This window comes from Dendrobium catenatum, unplaced genomic scaffold (assembly GCF_001605985.2).
Source record: "Dendrobium catenatum unplaced genomic scaffold, ASM160598v2 fragScaff_scaffold_404, whole genome shotgun sequence".
In the NCBI taxonomy this organism is placed as follows: domain Eukaryota; kingdom Viridiplantae; phylum Streptophyta; class Magnoliopsida; order Asparagales; family Orchidaceae; genus Dendrobium; species Dendrobium catenatum.
The window spans coordinates 248,217-269,935 of NW_021318866.1; the positions used below are offsets into that span (position 1 = coordinate 248,217).

A 21,719-nucleotide genomic window follows, 5' to 3' on the forward strand; every position below is an offset into this window, starting at 1 on the left:
TGAAACGAAGCATCTCTCTGTTTTTATTATTATTATTTCAACAATTGGACAACAATACGTGGTATGGAAGGGCATTGATGGCAGTAATATGCAGCTTCTTGACGGAGATGAGGTGAGGAAAGAAATATCCAACCAATTTCATGTTGAAGAAGAGATATGTTGCACCGATACTACTATTTACGAAGGTGTGCTGTATCGGACACGCATCGAATACGAAAATGCGTCCGATACAGCACAGATATGTGTCAGACACGGCAAGCCGTGTCCAATTAAAATAGTATTTAAATTGGACATGACACTCCTATTAGATATGCGTCTTGTCAAAAAAAATGACAGAGAGAGCGACTCGTACACCCTATTCATTTCCGCGACCCACTCAATTTGCCTATTCATTTCCATGACATAAGCATCTCTCCGACCAGACCTTAAAGTTAGGGTTTTTCTATTTCGCGAGCAGCGTGCATCTTCTTCGTTGTCGTCGGAGCAGCAGCACACGAGCAAGCCTACAAAGAAGTGAAGCCGACAAAGCAATGAAGCCGACGGGATACATCCTTCGTCGACGCGGCAATGAAGCCTACGGTAGGTTCGTTTCTTTGTTTTTGCATGCAGCTAAACTACCGAACGAGATGAACTTGGGGAAATACATAAACATTTTTCAATTTTCAAAAGTTAAATACTATTGAAGAAGTAGCTCTTTATTTATAGAGCAAGGTTGCCCGAAGGTTCCCTTTGGAGGGAATTATTGAAGAAAACAAAAATTAAGCAATACAACATATAAAATAAGAGAGAAGTAAGGTTCCATTTGATGAACCGAACCGACTAGGTCCTTTGGGCATCAAGGGGATTTTACCAGTCGAAAAATCGCTGACTGCAACACTATTGAGGGCTTTCAAAGCTAGTGCCTATACATTGATTACACTGATTATTGTAGGATAGCAGAACCTGGAATCTATGATTGTATTCATGAACCTCCAATGCCTAGTTGATTATGAATAAAAGATATGACGCATATAATAAGCTATTTTTTTATAAATAAAAATCTCATGTTTCCTTAAAAGTGTGCGCTTGATTTGATATTAACTTTCACCCGGCTTGAATTTCTTTATCTGATGCTCACTTGTATTGTTTTTTTTTTCCTTTCACCTGCACAATTTGATATTGATTTTTACTGTCTTTAACTTTATTTTAACTGTTAAAACTAGAGTTTCTTATTGCAATGTGATTCTTGATAAAAATAAAAATTGTATATGTATGAATTTCATTAAGATTTTTTTTTTATTTGAACGATCACTGCTATATTATTGGGAATGAATTATTTATGCTTTCTGGTTTGTCTCAAATAAAAACAAGTGATTATTTAAATTGGTGTCTTTAAGAGAATTCTAAATCTTGATTGCTTGAATTTTTTTATTGCATTATTTAGTTACATTAGGAACCCTAGGACCTGAAAGTCCTGCATCAGCATACATAAGTTGTCAGGTCTGTCAGGATAATGAGTCCGCAGATTTGATTGACAGCACTTTCTTATGATGCAATATCAGAGAAGGAAAAGTTTACAGCAATACAAAAAGGAGGGGCAGGTAGAAGTGTAAAGAGATGGACAAAAGATCGACCGCAGCTTTTAATTATTTAGCAATAAGCTCCTAATGATGATCAATCAACACAGTTGCTGAATTCAAACATGAATTAACGCCTCAACTTTTTCAGTGGTAAGCTACTGAATCGGGGCTCCAAATATAAAAAAAAAAAACTTGAGACACCAGCAATTATAACAGCCAGGACAAGAAGTTAGGAGGCAGGAGAGCAAGAGACTAACAACAACAACAACAACAACAAGCCTTTGTCCCACTACGTGGGGTTGGCTAAATGAATCCTTTTTCTCCATTGTGTCCTGTTAAAAATCAAATTCTCATTTAAATCTAATAAAGAAAGATCATTTCTAACCAAGACTTTTTAGATATACCTTTATCTTCCTTAACATAAGTCAAATCTAATACCTCTACTTTTCTAACCAGGTCATCAGAAGGCCGTCATTTTATGTGACATAATTATTTTCCATTAGCATTAAATAGTGATCTATCAACGCACAACCCGGAGTAATCCAAACATTTATAGCACTTTAAAATTTTAATGTCTTGCCGATATAATGAGGTTAAAAAAAAAAAGGTAAAGTAGAACCATGACCTCGCACTGGAAGAATATTTATTTTTTCAACCACTGGGTGCAAGAAGAGTAGAAACTGTCCAAATAATTAGGAAGTTGGATGGTACCTTCGAAGCTTGCTGAAACATAAAGCTGGTTTGCTCCATGCCACTTATCTAGCCCAAGGACAGCAAACCAAGTTTATCAAAACAACATTAAGAGCCATGTTCAGTTAATAGGACGAAATCAATAAGCCATAATGTTAAAAAGAAACTCTCTGCTTACCAAATTAATATCACTAAATATAATAGTTCCAGATTTTGTGTTTCCAAATTCACAGTTGTTTACTGATGATGAAAATAACTTCACAGGAGAAGGCAAAAACCAACCATCAATCCTAGCATAATCTCGCAGCTTAAAAGACTTAAACAATAAGGCTGCCCCTTGCCTTATATGTTCGATGATATCAATTGGAAAACGAGGTGGGGTGTGGTACGCAACCTGTAGAAAAAAGTTAAAAGTTCAAAGGCCTCAAACCCGTCAAACTGATTCCCCGAGCAATTGCTGAAATATTTCATTAAAAATTCAGCCTAATTACAGATCTTAATAATCAGTTGAACTTTTAAATGTCTAATAGGGCTAGACTAATAGGTAATCAGAGTTCAAAAGTAGGCAAACTTGAGTTAAGCTGCTAGAGGAAGAAGATGATTAGAAATAAACTTTAAATAAAATCATGCTCAAATTTTAAATGGCTACAAATAATCATTCATAAGAACTTTTCTTAAATTTTAGCTTATTTTTTGTTGAATAAAAAAAAATAAAATTAGAAGTGAATATCTTATGGTCATTCTAGAATAAATGAATGGTTGGAGGTAGATCACATGTTTGGAACCTGAGTTCGCAAGTGCACATGAGCTTTTGTTCCTCATAGAAGATCTAAGAAAGGGATGTAGGCAATCTTAGCCCTACATTTTCAAAGAGACAATATTTCCATGACCCAAATTAAGACCTCCAGAAGACACTAGATACAATTTAATCTTTCATTTACTGTGTTAAGTTTGAAAAGACTTCTTCCATGGGCACATGCATTTGCATAAACCATTTATAACACTGAGTTCATTTGAATGGTTTGAGCCGCACGTTCAAGAAAGGAGGTGGCAGGTCCAGAATTCTAACATCTTCTCAAAATATTATTTGTCAATAAAAATAAATAATCAATTTGTAGCAAATTGGCTTACCACGCCTTGCCTACATCCTTGCTAACGTAACCACAACCCAGAATATTCTGAACAAATATTCACAATGAAAAAAACAGCGTATATATCAAATAGAACTTTCATCTTCTACATACCTGCTGAGTTGGGAGATATTTTCTTCGATAGCTGAATAAAGTATCCTCGTTAACATCATTTTTGTTACAAAGCTCCACCTGTCAATGAACAAGATAAGTTGATAATTTTTCCTTCTATCAATGATGATGAATTGAAACCAAAAGCACAAACTATATTTAGAGAATATAGAAAAGCATCAGGGTCTAATCAATTTCCAAGCTCACCCAAACATTTTAACACTTAATACTTCAGACAATGGGTTTTGATTAATGCCTTCAAAACTATTGAACTACTGAATGAAAGATGAATACCTTAAATATTTGATAAAATTACATCATCACAATCATTAGCCACATTCCTAATATTTGGGATTGGCTTTTTTGAATCCTCTTATCACTTCTCTTGAGTTGCATGAAGTGTCAAATCTAATTTACAGCAATCTTTTGCATAACTCACAGCATGCTTTTTTTATCTACATATTTTCCAAATTGAATCACTTCACATGAATTATCCCTCCCACATTATTAGTGTAGTTAAAGTATTTTCTATTTTCATTTTACATGTCTAAATCACCCAAATCTATCTTAACAGCTGCTAACCTCCTAGTCTTTTTAATATAATCATTTAGTAATCATTTTTTTTACTTTTTACCACACACCAATCTTAACATTCTCATTTTATCATACAACAATAATAACAATTTCAATTTCACCATGCTCAACTCTGTTGTAACAGATTTATTTGCCTTTTAACACTCAAATGAGTACAATATTGTCCGTGCTCACAGGCTTCCAAAATATTCTTTTATTCTAAGGTGAATCTCCATTTAACCAACAAGCTTAAACTTACATTCTTTTGTAAAATAGATAAAAGGTATCTCAACCTATCATACCAAGATACAAGGATCATCCATTGTTATTAAATAATAAAACTATTTAATTTCACATTCATCAAGATTGCAAATAATATATCCATTTACTTTAATAATCCAATTGTTATTGTATACTTAAACTATTTAATTTCATATTCATAAAAAATGCAGATAGTGTATTCATTTATTTTATTCATGTTTTCTTTAGAATTTCACAAGCCCTAAAAATATAATCTTATATAAAGATCCAACTTTCTAATGATCTTGATTATAGCCACATATTTTCTAGGAGATCTTATTATATTCAAGCATGTCAAATGTGATTGCTTAAATGGACTCCGGATTTTGATGTTAGGGAGGAATCCCCTATTGCTCCGGTTTGGATTTCTTTCCCCAATTTGAGACTTCACTTTTTTAATCATCAAATCTTTTTTGGTATGACTTCTATTTTTGGGAGACAGTTACAAACTGACCAAGCCACTGCCTCTGTGTCGAGGCTGTCTGTTGCTCGTGTTTAGGTTGAATTAGATGTCTCTAAAAAACATTCTAGTGAGATATGGATCGGGTCAGAAGTCAAGGGTTATTTCCAAAAAAATTGAGTTTGAGAATTTACCTATATTTTGTCCTTTTTGCGAGATGCACGAACATGGCATGAATGATTGTTTTCAGAAGCATACTCATCTCCGTAAAGAAAAGGATTAATTGAAACAAAAAAATGCGGTGGTTGCTCAGGAAGTCTCTAATCCCATTCAGGCTAATACAGAGAGCAATGCCTCTAATCCTCCTCAATCTCTTGAGGAGTCGTCGGTGGTTAATGTTGAGGACCCTCTTCCTTTTATTACTAATGATGTTTCATTGAATCATGATCAGGGAGTTATTGTCCAATCGTTTGATTTTCCTTCTATTGACTGTGAGAAGAATGTGACGCATACTTTGCCTAGTATTGAAGTTCAAAATGATGTTATTGTTGAAACTACCCTTCTTGCACTTTTAATCAAAATGTTTATGAGTCTAATGGTATTATGCTTACCTATACTTCTTCTAATCCTTTAAATGAATAGGAAGTAGTGGCTATGCAAGTGCCTTGCAAAGTGGGTGAGAGGAGTGACATCCCTTTAGAGGAAGGTGACTTTGCTTCTATGGAGCATGGCTCGCCTATCTCTAAATGCATTGAAGAGCTTGTTGTGAGGACTCGTGATAATATGGAGGATGATGGTATGTTTATGGAGGATGAATGTCCTCAACAGACTATTCAAAGGGAACACCCAAATGGTAGTAAGACTTTTTCAAATTCTAATTATAATAGTGATGCTTTGACTGATACTGAGGATATGCATATTGCTGCTAAATGTTTTGTCAAGGATGATAATGATTTTAGTTTTAGTAAAGTTCATAGCAAAAGAGAAAGGAATCCTAAGCATATTTCTTTGCAACCCCCTAGAAACACTCGCTCGCATACTTCTCATTAAGCTTTTCTTTATTTTTAATGCTATTATTTGGAATGTGAGGGGCATTGGTTGTCCTTCTTCTAGAATTTGTGTTAAGAACTTATGTTGTGTGCATAACCTTTCTATTCTTATGTTGCTTGAGCCTCTTATTTCCTCTTTTAGGTTGTTGAATAACTCTCGGTTCTTGGATTTTAATCATGCTATTTCAAACATGGCTAACAAGATTTGGGTTTTCTGGAAAGACCTGGTTAAAATTGATGTTATTGGTGATTTTACTTAAGTCTTGCATTGTAAAGTTGAGGCTCCTAATTTTCATTGTTGTGCTTCTTTTGTGTATGCTGCTTCTTCTCTTTACAATAGAAAACTGCTTTGGGATCAACTTATTGATTTACATAATATTTGCAATTTGCCTTGGCTTATTGGTGGTGATTTTAATGCTATCACTAACCCCTCTGAAAGGATAGGAGGTTCATCTCCTTATCGTTCTATGGAGGATTTCAATAATATGATTTTGACTTGCAACTTAATTGATATTGGTTTTGTTGGTAATAATTTTACTTGGAATAAGGGTCACTTATGGCAAAGGCTGGATCGTGTGCTCTTTAATGACTCTTGGCTTAATTCCCCTAATTCCACCAATGTGCAGCATCTGAGTAGAACTTTGTCTGATCACTCCCCTTTACTTATTAGCCTCAATTTTAGACATCTTAATGCTTCTTCCCAATTTAGATTCCAAAACATGTGGTTACTTCATTACTCTTTTTTTTATGTTGTTCAGAATAATTGGCAAGCTCCGTTACATCCAGATAATTCTATTTTTGGCATGAGGAGACTTTGATTTAAGCTGAAAAGGCTGAAACAAGTTTTAAATTGGTGGAACCACCATATTTTTAGAAATCTTTTCTCTAATATCCTACAAACCGAGCAACTTGTTAATTCTATTAAGCTGGCTTGCAAGATGACCCTACTAATGATAATTTCTCTCTTTTAAATAAGTCCAAAGAGGACTTTCTGAATTTTCAAGCTCAAGAAAAAGTTTTTTGGAAGCAAAAAGCTGCTACTAAGACTTGATTGAAGGTGATAACAACACTAAATATTTTCATGCATTGGTTAAGAGGAAAATGGTTAAAAACAGTATCAATAAAATCCAAAGGGAGGATGGCTCTATTACTGAAAATACTGTGGAGATTGATAATTTAGTTGTGCAACATTTTCAAACCCGTTTCAATAAAGTTTTTAATCCGGCTCAGATTATGGATCTTTCTTTCATTCCTACCCTTATTTCCCTGAGGAGAATGTCACTCTCTCTAGGCCTCCTTCTTTTGAGGAGGTTAAAGAGACTGTTTGAAATGAATAGTGATTATGTGGCTGGGCCTGATGGGTTTACCACTCTTTTCTTCCAAAAATGTTGGCATATTATTAATAATGATATTTTTACTGCTATTTTGAATTTCTTTGTTAGTAAATCTATACCTAATTTTTTACTTCTACTTTTATTGTGTTTCTTCCTAAAAACAACGTTGTTAACACTTGGAATGACTTTAGACCTATCAGTCTTTGTACTTTTTTCAATAAGTTGATCTCTAAAATTATTATGAATCGTCTTACTTCTATTTTACCTAGAATTATTTCTCCTATACAGATGGTTTTGTGAAAGGTAGGGTCATTACAGATAACATTTTGTTGGCTCAAAAGTTCTGTCAAGACTTGGATGTTAGGGTGAGAGGGGGTAATTTAATTTTGAAACTTGATATTTATGATAATATTGATTGGAACTTTCTTTATCTTACTTTAGAATTCTTTTGGTCTTGATTATGTCTTTATCAAGCTTATTAAGAATTGTATTGAAGATGTCTACTTTTCTATAATTGTCAATGGTTCTAATAATGGCTTCTTCAAATCTTCTCATGACTTAAGACAAAGTGATCATATTTCTCCTGCTCTCTTTATTATTGCTGCTAAATTTCTTTCTAGGGGTCTTACCAATTCATTTGATGCTAATCCTGGCCTTTATTTTAGAACTTCGAGAGGCTTTCTCATATCTCATTTGTGCTTTGCAAATGATTTTATTGTTTTTACTAATGCAACTATTAATAGATTTCAAAAGTTTATGGATTTATTTTATCAATTCGAGATGGTTAGTGGCTTATCCTTTAGCAAAAATAAAAGTTGTTTCTAAGATAATTTCTAATGATCGTATTTTAACTATTAAAAATCTTACTGGCTTTACTCATGCTCACTTGCCCATCAAATATCTAGGTGTCCCCCTTTTTAATGGGAGGAGATCTTTTTTGTTTGATGATCTTATTGCCTCAATCCAAAACAAACTTTTATCTTGGGATTCGAATTTCCTTAGCTTTGGTGGTAGAATTACTTTTATCAAAAGTGTTCTTTGTGTTTTACCGGTTTATAGTTTTCAAACTATTTTTCAGACTAAGCTGTTTGTAATAGGGTCCACAAGCTTATTAACAAATTCTTTTGGAAAGGCACTTCTACTAGCTCTAAAATCAATTGGTCTGCTTGGAAGAAGTGTGGTGGTGTTTTGGCTGAAGGTAGTCTTGGTTGCAAGAATTTTAATGATCTTGCTAAGGCTTTTTCTTTTAAACTTTGGTATAATTTGCGCACTAGAGCTAGTCTTTGGGCTAATTTTATGATTTCTAAGTATTGTGTTGGCAAACATCCTACTAATTGTTTTCTAAACAAGGTGACTCTAGAGTTTGGAAAAGACTTTGCAAGGTTAAATGGGATGTGGAGCCCTTTATTTCTTGGGGGCTTGGTCATGATAATATTTTCATCTGGCAAGATCGATGATTAGGTAAACACTCTATTGACTCTATTTTGAATTCTTCCTCTAATGCTTTGATTAAGGTCAATTCCCTTTTTAATGATAATTGTTGGGACTATGATAAACTCTCTAATGTGATTCATGATTGCATTATTCACCTCATTTTAAACTTGCCTATCAACACTGATTCTAAGGACATTATCTCTGCATAGATTTTTACCCACTGATGATAATCTCACCAAAAAAGGTTTTATTATGGCCTCCAAGTGTCAATGTTGTTGTCATTTGAAGAATATGGATCAGGTTGTTTATCTCTGGCCCTGTTATTGTTAGAATTTGGTTCTACTTTTATGATTGGTTTCAGTTAAATTGTTTTAATGCTCATCTCTCCCTTAAATCTATGCTTAATATTTGGTTTATTAACTCTTAAGATCACATCCGTAATGTTATTCGTTCTCTCATTCTTTGGTTTCTCTTGTTGGAAACGAATAACTCTCTTTTTAATTATGTGCAGATGAATCATCATAATGTGATTCATAGGGTAAAGGATAAGGTTTGTTCTCTTGTGGCAGTTAAGCTGCTTACTTATAAGAATTTCAAGAATTATTATTTTGTTGGCAATGTTTTAGGTCTTAGTTTGGAGGGTGCTCCGATTGCTTCTCGTGCTAATATTATCTATTGGACCAAACCTCCCAGTAATTTCTTTAAATTGAATGCGGATGTTGCTTGTTGTGACTCTTCTATGGGCTGTGGTGGTACCAAGGTTGTGAAAACCGGACCGGGCAACGAACCGGTAGAGAGAGCGGTTCACGGTTCAACCGGTCGAACCGGGGTCGAACCGGATGACGTAATAAATACAATTTAGATGATATAAAAATCATATAATAATATAACTTTTTAATTAAAAAATAAATTTAATTCACGCATTACTAATATCTTATATAATTTTAAATTTAAACATATTCAATTTTTAAATTTAATTTAAATTTAACAAAAAATTAACTTACAAATGAATTAATAAGTTTAATATAAATAATCCTTAATTTGTGTTATATATTTATGATTTATATATTAGATTCATATTATTATTTTACATTTATAAATTATTGAGGTTAAATTAAATCATTTATTATAAATAATAAATTAATTAATTAATATTTATGGTACATAAAAAAATAAATGATGAATATAATTTATTTAATATTATTAATTAAAAAAATATTATTTCATCATAAAAATATTATTTAAAAAGTTTATTTTAAAATAAATAGTGTATGTTGCAAACTTAAAAGTTAAGAAGAAAGACATAGGAGCTTTAGATTTTTTAGTCCCACATCACTTGGGAGACTTTCCCTTGGTGAAGCTTTTACTATATATTGGCTTTTGAGCTAGAAAGTAGTAGTACTAGACTTTCCCTTCATGAAATGCTTGTTTGAAATTTTTTAATTTAAAATAAAGCATTTCAAATTTGAAATTTAATTACAAATATTTTTTAATTAATATTTCAAAATAAGTTATTTAAAATTTAAATATTAAAAAATACAAAACTTGAACCGGCCGGTTCAAGAGAACCGTGACCGGTTCGCCGGTTCACCGGTTGAACCGGCGGTTTTGGACAAAACCGGCCGGTTTGAAGATAAGCCGGTTTTCAGGTAAACCGAACCGGCCTTTAGACCGGTTCACGGTTGAACCGGTCGGACCGGCCGGTCCGGTCCGGTTTTTAAAGCATTGGGTGGTACTATCAGGGATAGTAATGGCTGCCTTATTTTAGCTTTTGCTGGTTCTGTTCTTCTTGGCAATTACTTTAATGTTGTCACCTTGGCCATTCTTTATGGTATTCAGTTATGTGTTTCCCTTAACTTAACTAATTTACTTATTGAACTGAACTCTGATTATGATTTTTGGTTGTTTTTTGTTGATAGGGATACGTGTTGTATCCCTGACCTTTTCTACCATATTAGGGAAATTAAAAAGCTGTTGTTATTTTTGAATTATTCGTTTCTTCACACTTGCAAGGAGGGTAATGCGTGTGTTTTTTGGCTTGCTAACAGGGGTTGTAGTCTTGATTGTTTTTCTGATGATATTGGGACCTCCATTACGGTGCCTCTTCGTGGTTTGCTTAAACTGGATGAGCTTGATATTCCTTATGTTAGTTCTTATGTAGTTTTACTCCTTGGTTGGGTGCTTGTTGGTTTGTTTGTTCTGGTTTTTTTGTGACTGGGTTGTTTTGTTGTTCCTTTTTCTGTTTTTGCTTCTTTGCTTAACTTGTTGGCGGGTTGTGGTGGTATGCATCATCTGACTTGGCTTGTTTGGAGGTTTGTCTGGCCTCATGGTCTTCTGAGTTGGTTTTCCTTCCCTCTTTGGGACTACCAGTGCTACTCTTTGTTGTGTGAGATCAGTTGTTGCCTTAATTTTGTGTTTATTGGGTTAGTTAGCAAGTTGTGGGGTTGTTCTTTCTGTGATTGTAGCTACTGGTTGTTTTTTCGGTCTGTTTTGGCCTATGATGCACAGACACAGACACGGCGACACGGATACGACACAACACGGACACGGACACGGGACACGTCAGTTATTGAAAATATAGGACATGGACACGGGTTGGACACGTTATTATATTTTTATATTTAAAAAATAGTGTATAAAAATTAAATAAGTATAATTTTAAAAATAATTTGAAAATAATAAGTCATTTAACAAGAATTTGTGCTTAAAATGATTAATATTAGGATGTCGAGAGTCAGATGTAGATGTCATTTATCAGTCACCGAGAAAGAAGATGAAAATACCTTCACTGCCAAAAAGATATGAAAATGAGAATATTCGATGATCGGGTATTAAGTGCGGACGTTGATTTGGTGTTGTAGATAGGAAATAAAAAATTTATTTTAAATCCAGCCAAATACAAGAAATTATATTTAAAAAATCATAAAATATTTAAGATACGCGTGTCGGACATGCGTGTCCAATCTGTATTTAATATTTTTTAATCGGACACATTTTCGGTGTTTCCGATACGTGTCGGAGAAGTGTCGGGCGAGTGTCGTGTCGGACACGGTGTAGGACACTGCACGCCTCTTTGAGGAGAAGTGTCGGTGCATCATAGGTTTTGGCCCTGTCTTTTGGTTTTTGCAGTTGGATGAAATTGCTCCTCCCTATGGTTAATTTTAGTTGGTACCTCTGGTTCTGGTTATGGTTTTGTGGTGGGATTTTGTTGTTTCTTTTTATTTCTAATTCCACCTTTGGTTACTGGGGCTTCCTTGCGATTATGGATGCCTCTCAAGTTGCTTCTGTTGTTGTGTGTTATTCCAATTTTAGTTGTTGGGGACAGCTTCTTTGGCACCTGAATTTTAGTGGAGTTATTGTGTTACTTTGGTCTGGTTGCCCTGGTTGGCTGCTTTCTCCTAATTGCTTCTTTAGGTTGACTGGTTTGTTTGGTTTCTTACTGTCTGGGCCTTGTGTTGGCTTGTATGGCTGTTACTTAGCTGAGCCTTTCTGGGTGTTGTATTTATTTTTGTCTGCATCTCTCGATGCTCTTCAATGTAGTTGTTGTCTGGTTGGATATAGACTTGAGTTATGATTGCACCGATATTGTTGTTGAGAGTTTATCCCATTGGTGCTCTCCTTCCTTCAGGGTGCTGCTCTATATTGCTGGGGGTTTTTGTAGTCATTTGGATGGGTTTCTGGGCTATTTTGCCTATGGTCTTCATTTACCAGGGATTTTGGCTTGGCTTTTGTATCATGGCAGCTACAGGAGTGCCTTTGGGCTGGTTTTTTATGATTTTTTGGAGAATTTGTGTCTTGTTGTGGGTGGCCTTATGTTGTTCTGTTCTGGTTTTGCTTATCTGATCTTCTGTTGGTGTGCCTTTGGGCTAGGTCCTTGTGATAACCTGGAGTTGGTGTGCTGCTAGTGTTATCCCCTTCTTCTCGGGTTATTTAGAGGGTTACATGGTGGTTGCACCTGAGGGTTGGATTGAGTGGCTTGTGGATTACCTTTATGAGGCTTCTTATACTAATTTAATCCTGAGCTCTATCAGTCTTTATCCCCGTTTTTGCTTTCATTGGTGCATGCCTTTAGATCAATTATGTTTCAGTGGTTTTTATCATTTTTTCTCCTCAGATAGAAGTTTTACAATTTTTATTGGGTTAACTATAAAATCTTGTGTTATACCCTTTTGTCCTGCAGCCCTTTTGTTTTGCAAGTGAAGATGATTCAAGTCGTCATCATCATTTTTTGTAGAAAGATCGAGCTTCCATTCTTTTACTATATCTTTCTTTTTTGGATGCTTCTCTATAGCATCAGTAGTATGTTACTAGGTCCTGTATATTTTTTTAGTGGAGATTGTCGGCTCCTAGGTTTTCCTTTATTTTATTTTGTAACTCGTTGGAGCATTAGTGAGCTGATCGTCACCCTTAAGGACTTTATAATCGCTTTCTTATATTAACACATAGGCCCCTCCACTGATTTTAATTAAAAAAAAAACAAAAAATAAAATAAAATAACAACTTGAATAATTTTACTACACTTCTTCATAAGCAATGCAAAAAAGAATAAATATTGACCCTTGATGTATCTCTATTTTCAATGGGAACTCATTGGCCATTCCATTAATAATCTAGTACTAATAATTGGTTCATTGAACTTAACTTTAATAGTTGAACCTATTTTTAATAGTTTTTGCAGACATTTCAATAAATTTCATGCCCTTAATACACACCAAATCATTACTCAAGTTAACCTATCTTAATCCTTTTCCAGGCTTATAAAATCACATGTAGATAATTCAGTTCCTCTCTATACCTCGCAATTAATTGATTTCTTCTTAGTTTGGACATAAAATAAAAAATTAATATTCTGATATTGCAATGTAATTTTTCTCGGTCTTTATTCCAGCATCCTTAAATATAACTTTCACAACAAATCCATAAGTTTGATTCACCTTCAATTACCACAAATCTCATTGATTCTTAAATACTTGATATTAAAAATGTTTTTCCTCTATTAATTTGGCATCCCTTTAGACAATGAATCTTATTTAAGAATGAAGAAATAAATAAAAGAAAAAAATAATATTTGAACAATTCTTCTAACTTTCAAGTCTATATATCGCTTTAATCTTGCCTTAATTGTTTATACTTTCTTTTCACCTTTTTGTTATGAAGTCAATAATAAAAATCATGAAAAGCTATAAACCACTTTTCTTACTTCCATGTACAGTTCTTACAATTCACAAATATTAAGTTGCCATTTTTAAAAGCATATTATTACTATTTAATAACAGTTTTGCCACCTTATTGTACCATGAAGTCTCTTTAATAATGAGCATTTAATCATCACGCTAATTAAAAGCCTCAAGCAAACTTCAACCAGCCATTTTATCCAATCAAATTTGGTTGAACTTTAATTTTTTTTTATTTTCTTCCGACAACCTATCTTTGAAGAAAGTTAACTTCTAATCAAGTGATTTTATCTCTTTAGTTCATTTACACTTCTAAGGCATATATTTATAATTACTAACCTAAACCTTCTCATGAAATTACTTTATATCTTCTGCAAAATGATTTTTTCCTTCTTATTAGAATATTCCATTTATTAAATTACTACCCTAAACCTTCTCACGAAATTACTTTATAACCTCTGCAAAATGATTTTTTTTCCTTCATATTAAAATATTCTATCCATAAGTTAATAGAACCAGTTATATGGGTAAATAGAACGTTTTTTTTTTCCTTAAAATGTGTGTTTACTACCAGTGGATTACAAATTATTTCCATATAATCTATTAGCTGGCACAGGACAGTTAATTTGTGTACGATATCATTGAAATAAACAACTTAGTGCAATCCATAAAGAGTCAAATTTCAATGTTTTTGTAATGAACCTCAATGCTATAAACCTTACGTTCTAGAAATCAACTAGATGAAAACCAATTGCTTATTCTTATATAAAATAAACAAAGTATTATATAAGTACTAAACATGCTATATTTATTAACATTTATAAAGCAAACTTAGAAAACCAAGCATCAACAAGTCTATGAGAATGGTATACTCTTACGCTTTGTTTGGGGCAATAGCATCGGCAGGTTTTGCTATAGTCAGCCCTAGAAGAGCAAGCACGCCAAATAAAGCTATATCATATCAACGAGAGAAGCAACCTACTCATCAAAGGATGTCCCAGAAGACAGCCTTGTTTGTGATTTTACACGAAAGTTTTCACACATAAGCAATCATCTTAAATAAGGCCTTATTAACTGCAAAATAAACTAAGGCTTCTTTTGGGATGACTTTTTTATTGCTTCTTAAAGCAGCTTTTTAGTATAAAAATCAAAATCTTAGAAAGTTGTTTTAAGAAGCAGTAAGAAAGCCATCCCAAACAAAGCTTAAGCTAATTACATTTAACTTACTTCTGTTGGGAGAAGAGAAACAGGATCACATTGAGAATCAGTCCCAACATCAATAACGATAGCTGTAAACTCGCATCCTCCTTCCAAAAAGACCTCAATGAGAACTTTATCATCAATGCCCTGAAGGGTACAAAACAAGCTTAAGGCATTTGGTTAATTCTTCTGCATTACTTGAATGCATCAATCATAACAAGGTAAGATACCTCTGAAATAATATCAATTGCTTTTAGCAAAGAATCATCAACTCCATAAGCTACTGAAACACCTATACTTGATCCAGCCCTTGTTGGTTTAACCTGTGAGCCCAAGGATGAAAAGCATAATTAGATTAGATACTTTTTTTCTGCATGGCATGCAGAACAGAAACAAAACATCCCCATTACCACAACTTTCCCTGAATCTCTATCCAAAAGATGTCTATCAAACCACTTTGCAAGTTCACTCTTGTCAGCATGAATTCCCTTAAGAATCAATAATCATCCAAATAAGAGATCTGATAGCGTTGCTGTCAATTCACGCAACAAAATAGCAGTGAAGAATGAAAACACTCTAGGGTCCATAGAAATGAAGAAAAACTTTTTGAAACTACTTCGTAAATACTTGTGCTGCCTTCATTCTGATAAGCTAAGAAACTGATGCAACTTAGATATATTTGCATATTAGAGGAAGTTAGCAGGGAAGGATGAACACCGAAACTAATTAAAGCAATAGAGGATTAACAGCCAAAATGAAATATGTTCTTAATTTTGTTCATCGCTAATAAAACTGTTCATTCTAATAAAACTATGTAAACTTTTACTTTAACATAGCACATTGTTCAGAAGATATTAGTTAGATTGTTAAAAGAAGTGGCATTAAAATGTAGAAAACTATACTTCTGAATAATTTCAAGGATACTTACAAAAATATTACAAGCTAGAAACTAGGTTAAGCAAATGTATCGTTTATGACAAAACATGTCCAAAAAACACTGTAGAGCAAAACAATTGTGAAAATGTGACATGGAGGATTCTCATGCTTCGCACAGCAATTAATATGACAGAAATAAGTGTTTCTAACTTCAAATCTGACTAATTTTTAAGAAATAAAGAGATCAAAAAACTGGTTGAAATTACAGGGCTGCTAGTTGTACGTAATTACACTTTTTCATTATTCATGAATATCTATTGCACGAGAGACATTATGATGTCTAAAGCCTTTTTCAACAAAGGGAAGCAGGGTAGAAAGAAAAATAACATTGATAAATGGTTGAAAAGCATATAAATTCCTTCGATGGAACTCGTAATAAAAGCAGTCTAGCAAAATTTATCTACTCCACACCTGTATCAAGAAGCTTGGTACTGTCACAAATCCCTTTTTCTTGAGCTCGACTGATGCATTGTACTGTAGAGAGGGTTAAGAGTTCAACATGATATGCCACTGTGCCTTAACGACCAAAGTGTACAGATAATAAATATCACTTCTCGTCATCGTATAATCAAGAAGACTATTTGTTATGACATGTGACCAAAAACAAGCATACAAATATGCAATTGCATTGCATGGATTATATCATACAACAGAGTCCATAGTTTTCTTACTTATTTGTTCGATTGTTATCTAAACTACTATTCTCTTTATTGAAACCATTAAACTAGACGGCCAAGAGATTTGTTCACAAAAAATTTCAATTGCTAAGTACTTAACAATTGTAAATTTCTACTGGAGAAGAAGAAGGCTATGAAAAATATTCTCTTACCTCGCTTAAGTTATCCTAATTATAAGATTATGATCTCAAAAACTAATTAGCAGTTACTTCACACAGGTTTTTTGCATAGCAGGTTTGTTACCTTCGCTTTTCATGTATGATGGGTGATATCCCTCCGCATTATTAAGAATATATTGTCAATTTGCCACAAAAACTCCTCATGACACAAGTCAATACATAAAGAATTGCTCTTGTATTTCTTTGGCCGGTAAAGGTAAAATGAAGTCATGCATGGTCCAATTTTTTGCATGGATTGCGTGTAATGATTTTTTCCTGACTTGGAGTAATATAGACAGTTGCTTGGCTACCTTAGCATAAGAATATTACTGAACGACTAATAATTAATCATAGCTACAAAGTTAATTGAAAATAAATTAACAACAATGGCAATGAAAATACTATATGCATATTAAAATTGAGGGATGCATTATTGGATGAAATTGTCACGTGGAGGAGGTCATCCATTCAACCTTAGCATGTTCTAATATTCTAAGAATTTCACAAACTCATAACCTTGCTTGAAATTGAGTTCTTGTAATGCATCAGCCATAAATGCATCTGCATTTCCATAGTATTTTACTTCACTTAGCCTTGATTGGAAAGCAATCAAAGCATAAGGAGTTTTTGAGGATATTATGAAACCCTTAACTCATTTCCACCCCATATATAGGACCATTGAGGTATACAAGAACGAAATTGAAGCTAAATGCAAATTTATTGCCTCCAAAGGTTTTAAATTTTCGTGGACAACCAAGAATACTTTCTTCCTCATTTTAGTTCCTCACTCTGTCTCTCTCCCTTTAGGTTGTGTATCATTTTTTCCACTCTCCCTTCTCAAGCTATGCATCATTTCCCTCAAAGTATCCCCCAATCTGATACACAACAAAATATTGCACTACCATCGCCACCACAAATTTGCCTAAATTGTGGAAAAACTGTTGACAAATAAAAGCACTCTAGAAAACCAACCACACTCAAAAATCAACCACAAGCTCGATCGCAGAAGAAGATTCCTGATTTGAAGGTGGATAAATGATATACACAACACACATTGCAAGTAACTACGAAGCCTTAAAATCCAGAATTTCTGAGGTAGAAGTTGTATGATATGCAAAATCATGCAACATGCACAAATCATAATCCACAAACTTTTAATTTTAGAAGTTATTAGTTACTTATGATAAAATTAAAAAAAAACATAAAGTATTTCAATTAAATTATTTAAACTAGAAACAATGCATAGAAACTCAAAATCACAAAATTATTGCAATTAATTGAAAATCGATTACTCATAAAAACCCATGCTATACAAACTTGACTAAACTAGATCACACATAAAACCTATTGTGGGTTCCATAAATTCGCGTCTAGACCTCTTCGTGGCCCTTTTTTTTTTCTTTCGGGTCATCAAGGAGAGTTTTAACGAATAAGTTCCAAGGCCAGTTTTCAGAAGGCATAATGGTTTTTGAATAAGACATTACAAGAGATTTCGCACTCATTTTACGAGGACTTTATGATCTGAGTTCAAGTTTCCTATAGGTGCAAGCCTCAATAGTTAATTACCCCTTTCGATAATGAGAGATAACATTCATTAAGACTACTTGTCAAATAGATACATAGTATCTAGCGTATAGTAGCAGCAGAATTTGGATATTTGAAAATTTAATATTTAAAATTAGAAATTCATCATTTTGCACTTAAAGCGGATGGTGGGGAAATGATGATATACACGATCAAGATCCCAAGATTCTGTCATTCCAAATCATCATTCTCCCTAGTCTACTTAGTCATAGGAGGTAGTCGACCCAACCTGATAGAAGGATCCTTGTCGACAGTCATGGATTGCTTTGTCCAAGGGTACCTTGTAGACTTAGGATTGATGTTTGCTTAAGGAGACAAATTTGAAGCCACCTTAGCTAACAAAGGGCTTTGTGCCTTTTCGATCATATTCTATTGATTCATTACTCAAAGATTGGGGAACTTAATTGCTCTGACCATGACCATAATTTAATGATGTTATTTGGCGACAAAACAACATGTTCAAAAGATCCTAATCATAACCGTTTACTTGTGGTACCATTTGGCGACGAAACCACTTGTTAAAGGTTACGAGTCACGTCTTTACTGGCAAGAGACAGTTTGAGAATGAATCCTAGTGATATTCTCGACTAGACATTCGCTCTTTATGAGCTGAAGTGATTTTTAAATCTGTCCACCTTGACAAACTATTGCGAATGGTGGATGGTATTTTGCATTAAGTATTTAGGTATTTTATTTCAATATTAAACATTAATATTATTGAAAAATAAGGATGTTTAGATCTTTGATATGTCTTTAAACATTAATCCCTCTTATTGATATTTGCATTCAACATGATCATCATCAAGGTGACTTTATTGTCACCTTGAATACTTATATTTTATGAGTTTGGGAGACATTTTAGCAGTTTGGGGTGTGGTTTAGCAGTGCATTGGGTCTCATTTCATCTTGTGCATGCTATTGTTTTCCTCAATATTTTGTCTGTCGGAGTATACTTCCGCTTGCAAACACACTGTACGACGCATCAAGAGCCTTTCACTAATGGTCTGCAATTTTGATCAAACATTTCATGCCACTGCTTGCAGGCACGTTTTCATACAACATTTGCATATCATTGGCATCAATACACTCAGTCTAGCAAACTTCTCCAACATTGCCTTTTTCATTCTTAGAAAGATCAAACCTATAAATTATCCTATCTTTGCTTAGACTAGATGAGGACCCCCATGTTGTATGGGGTGGTAATTTTGTGATAGATGAAGTATCATAATCTGATGAAACCAAAGGCTTGACTTATGCACTATTAGATTTATTTGTCTTCGATTTGTCACAAGGTAGCAACATTGGTTGGTTAAAAATATTTAAGCAAGTTGGGCAGTAGAGCTCCAAGTCCTCTTCTTTAGATGAAGGACAAATGGGTTCAGCGGTTGACCGATGCTCTCAGAAGCCACCATCTCCTGATATTCCACCGTTTTCTCATGCAATTTCCAAGGCATTTACTTTAAGCTTAGGGGTGTAGTAAGGTTCCAATTTGACAGTAAATTGGATGCTTCTCAAGATCGAGGCCACTAGCATTTGTTGTAGGTTTTCTACCCTTGCTCATAAAAGATTGATGTGTTTGCTTAACACTGAATAGTTGTTGATTGCACGAATGTCCTGACATTTATTGCATGTTATGTGTATATGTCTGTAGGGAATATTATAATTTACAAACAGGTTTAATGTGTTCGCTTGCATGTTGATATGGGCTACCAATTGAACTGCATTCATTATTGGTTTCCCAATGTATGTTAGATTGCAAGTTTCTATATCTGTTGTCGTCGCTCATAAATAGAGTAAAGCACTTGTTCGTCAGTTAACTGCTATTGATTGCAAGCAGGTATGTGTATTAATTTGCAAATTGGCTTTCTTGTGTTCATATGAAACTGGTATGTTTGCTTCCATATTAATTATGTTTGAAAATTTTTCACCATAAGTCCCCTGCTGGTTTGTTAATACTCATTTTAATGATCAAAATTAATATTTGATGTTGGTATTTTAATTTTGATCATGAATTTATCAATTTTAATGTGCAGTTCCCAGCCAATTAGTTTAAGTTATATTCCTTGCATTTTGTTTAAGTTCTGGACCTCTTTTTATTGAAATTTTTAGCAGTCTCCCAACATCTCCCACGTTTAGGGGAATTGGGCCTTCCCACCATGTTACAAAGAGCATGTATGGTAGCCTGGTAGGTGTCATGTGACACTGCGGTCGTGCTTTTCAATACCACAGCGCTACAAAAAGCATGTATGGGTCTTCGAGGTACCTGTGTGAAGAATTAACATTTTTTCCCCGCAGGCATAGAAGCATGTGTACGAGTACTTAGGAGTATCCCCGTCACGCTACAAAGAGCATGTATTAGGCCTACTACCTCGCCGCAAGTATCGCACTTGGCTCCCTCCTACCATGCTAAGAAAAGTGTGTGTATGTGATGTAGACACACAAGAAGAAAACTGACACAATGAGTAGAACTTAAAACAAACTTTATTAAATAAAAGCAAACGACCCAAAACTTGACAAACACAATAAAAGATGTTAGGAGATTTTAAAGAAATAAAGAAATTTAAAAATACGCTATCCTCAGACAACCGTCAGAGCGGGTTCCTCACATGCATCGAATTTGTACGCTAAATAAGTAAAGTGCATAGAACTAGCAAACCGATGGTCCACCACTGCAAGACTGTCTCAAATGCTTCCAAATCAACCAAGACACGACACCCTAAAGTTGCTTCACTGTTGAGAAGAAGGATACAGATGGAGTGGCACTTGCGGAGAGACGAAGAGGTTAGAAGCCCAAGAAGAAAGGGTGGAAAGAGCCCGCAGAATTTTCGAATAAACCCGCAGGTTAATAGCAAATATGCTCACAAATATCAACTGCCTTTCTTTACAACATCATCTCTTATTTATAGGCAAAGTAGGAGAATGCAAAGATCCATATTATAATTGCTTTCTTTTGAAACAAACAGTCCAAAGCCAAAACCGAAGAGACATTCTCGGTAGCCAAGAAGTTCACGGAATCAAGGGGGTCAATGTTTCGGAAAAAGGCCCAGGCATGGAAATATCAGCCGGCTGGAATGTATAGCACTAAAAACAGTAACTTCCATTTAATATTTTGCATTGAAATTAGCCATAAATAAAGAGCAGGCCACGATTTTCCAAGAGACGAGAAGAAAGGGGGGAGGTAATGCTTTGAATTCAGCCATCACTAAAGAGCAAGCCACGGTTTTCCAAGATAATGCATTGAATTCAGCCACCATTAAAGAACAGGCCACGGATTCCCAAGAGACAAGAAGAAAAGGGGAAGGGGAAGGGACAAGGCCACTCCAAAAGTAAACTTCATAATGATGTACCTTTTTGGATATTAATGAGCTACTAAACTTCAGCTCAAGCAACTTAGAGAACAAGCTCAAAAC

The 21,719-nt window shown here is 34.3% G+C and overlaps 1 protein-coding gene across 4 annotated transcripts in view; it reads right to left on the bottom strand.

Moving 5' to 3' along the window:
* The window catches only part of LOC110108371 (D-alanine--D-alanine ligase), a 113,719-nt gene that overhangs the window by 65,860 nt on the left and 26,140 nt on the right, over positions 1–21,719 (bottom strand). For 3 of the 4 annotated variants that reach the window (XM_020839030.2, XM_020839171.2, XM_020839239.2), the window contains exons 6-12: positions 16,302–16,364; positions 15,365–15,442; positions 15,185–15,277; positions 14,982–15,101; positions 3,494–3,571; positions 2,428–2,643; positions 2,271–2,318 (exon numbers count right to left, since the gene is read on the bottom strand). In XM_020839030.2, coding sequence (XP_020694689.1) covers positions 2,271–2,318; positions 2,428–2,643; positions 3,494–3,571; positions 14,982–15,101; positions 15,185–15,277; positions 15,365–15,442; positions 16,302–16,364 — 696 coding nt within the window. The remainder of the gene's footprint in view (positions 1–2,270; positions 2,319–2,427; positions 2,644–3,493; positions 3,572–14,981; positions 15,102–15,184; positions 15,278–15,364; positions 15,443–16,301; positions 16,365–21,719) is intronic. The other variant, XM_020839099.2, reaches the window with a different exon arrangement.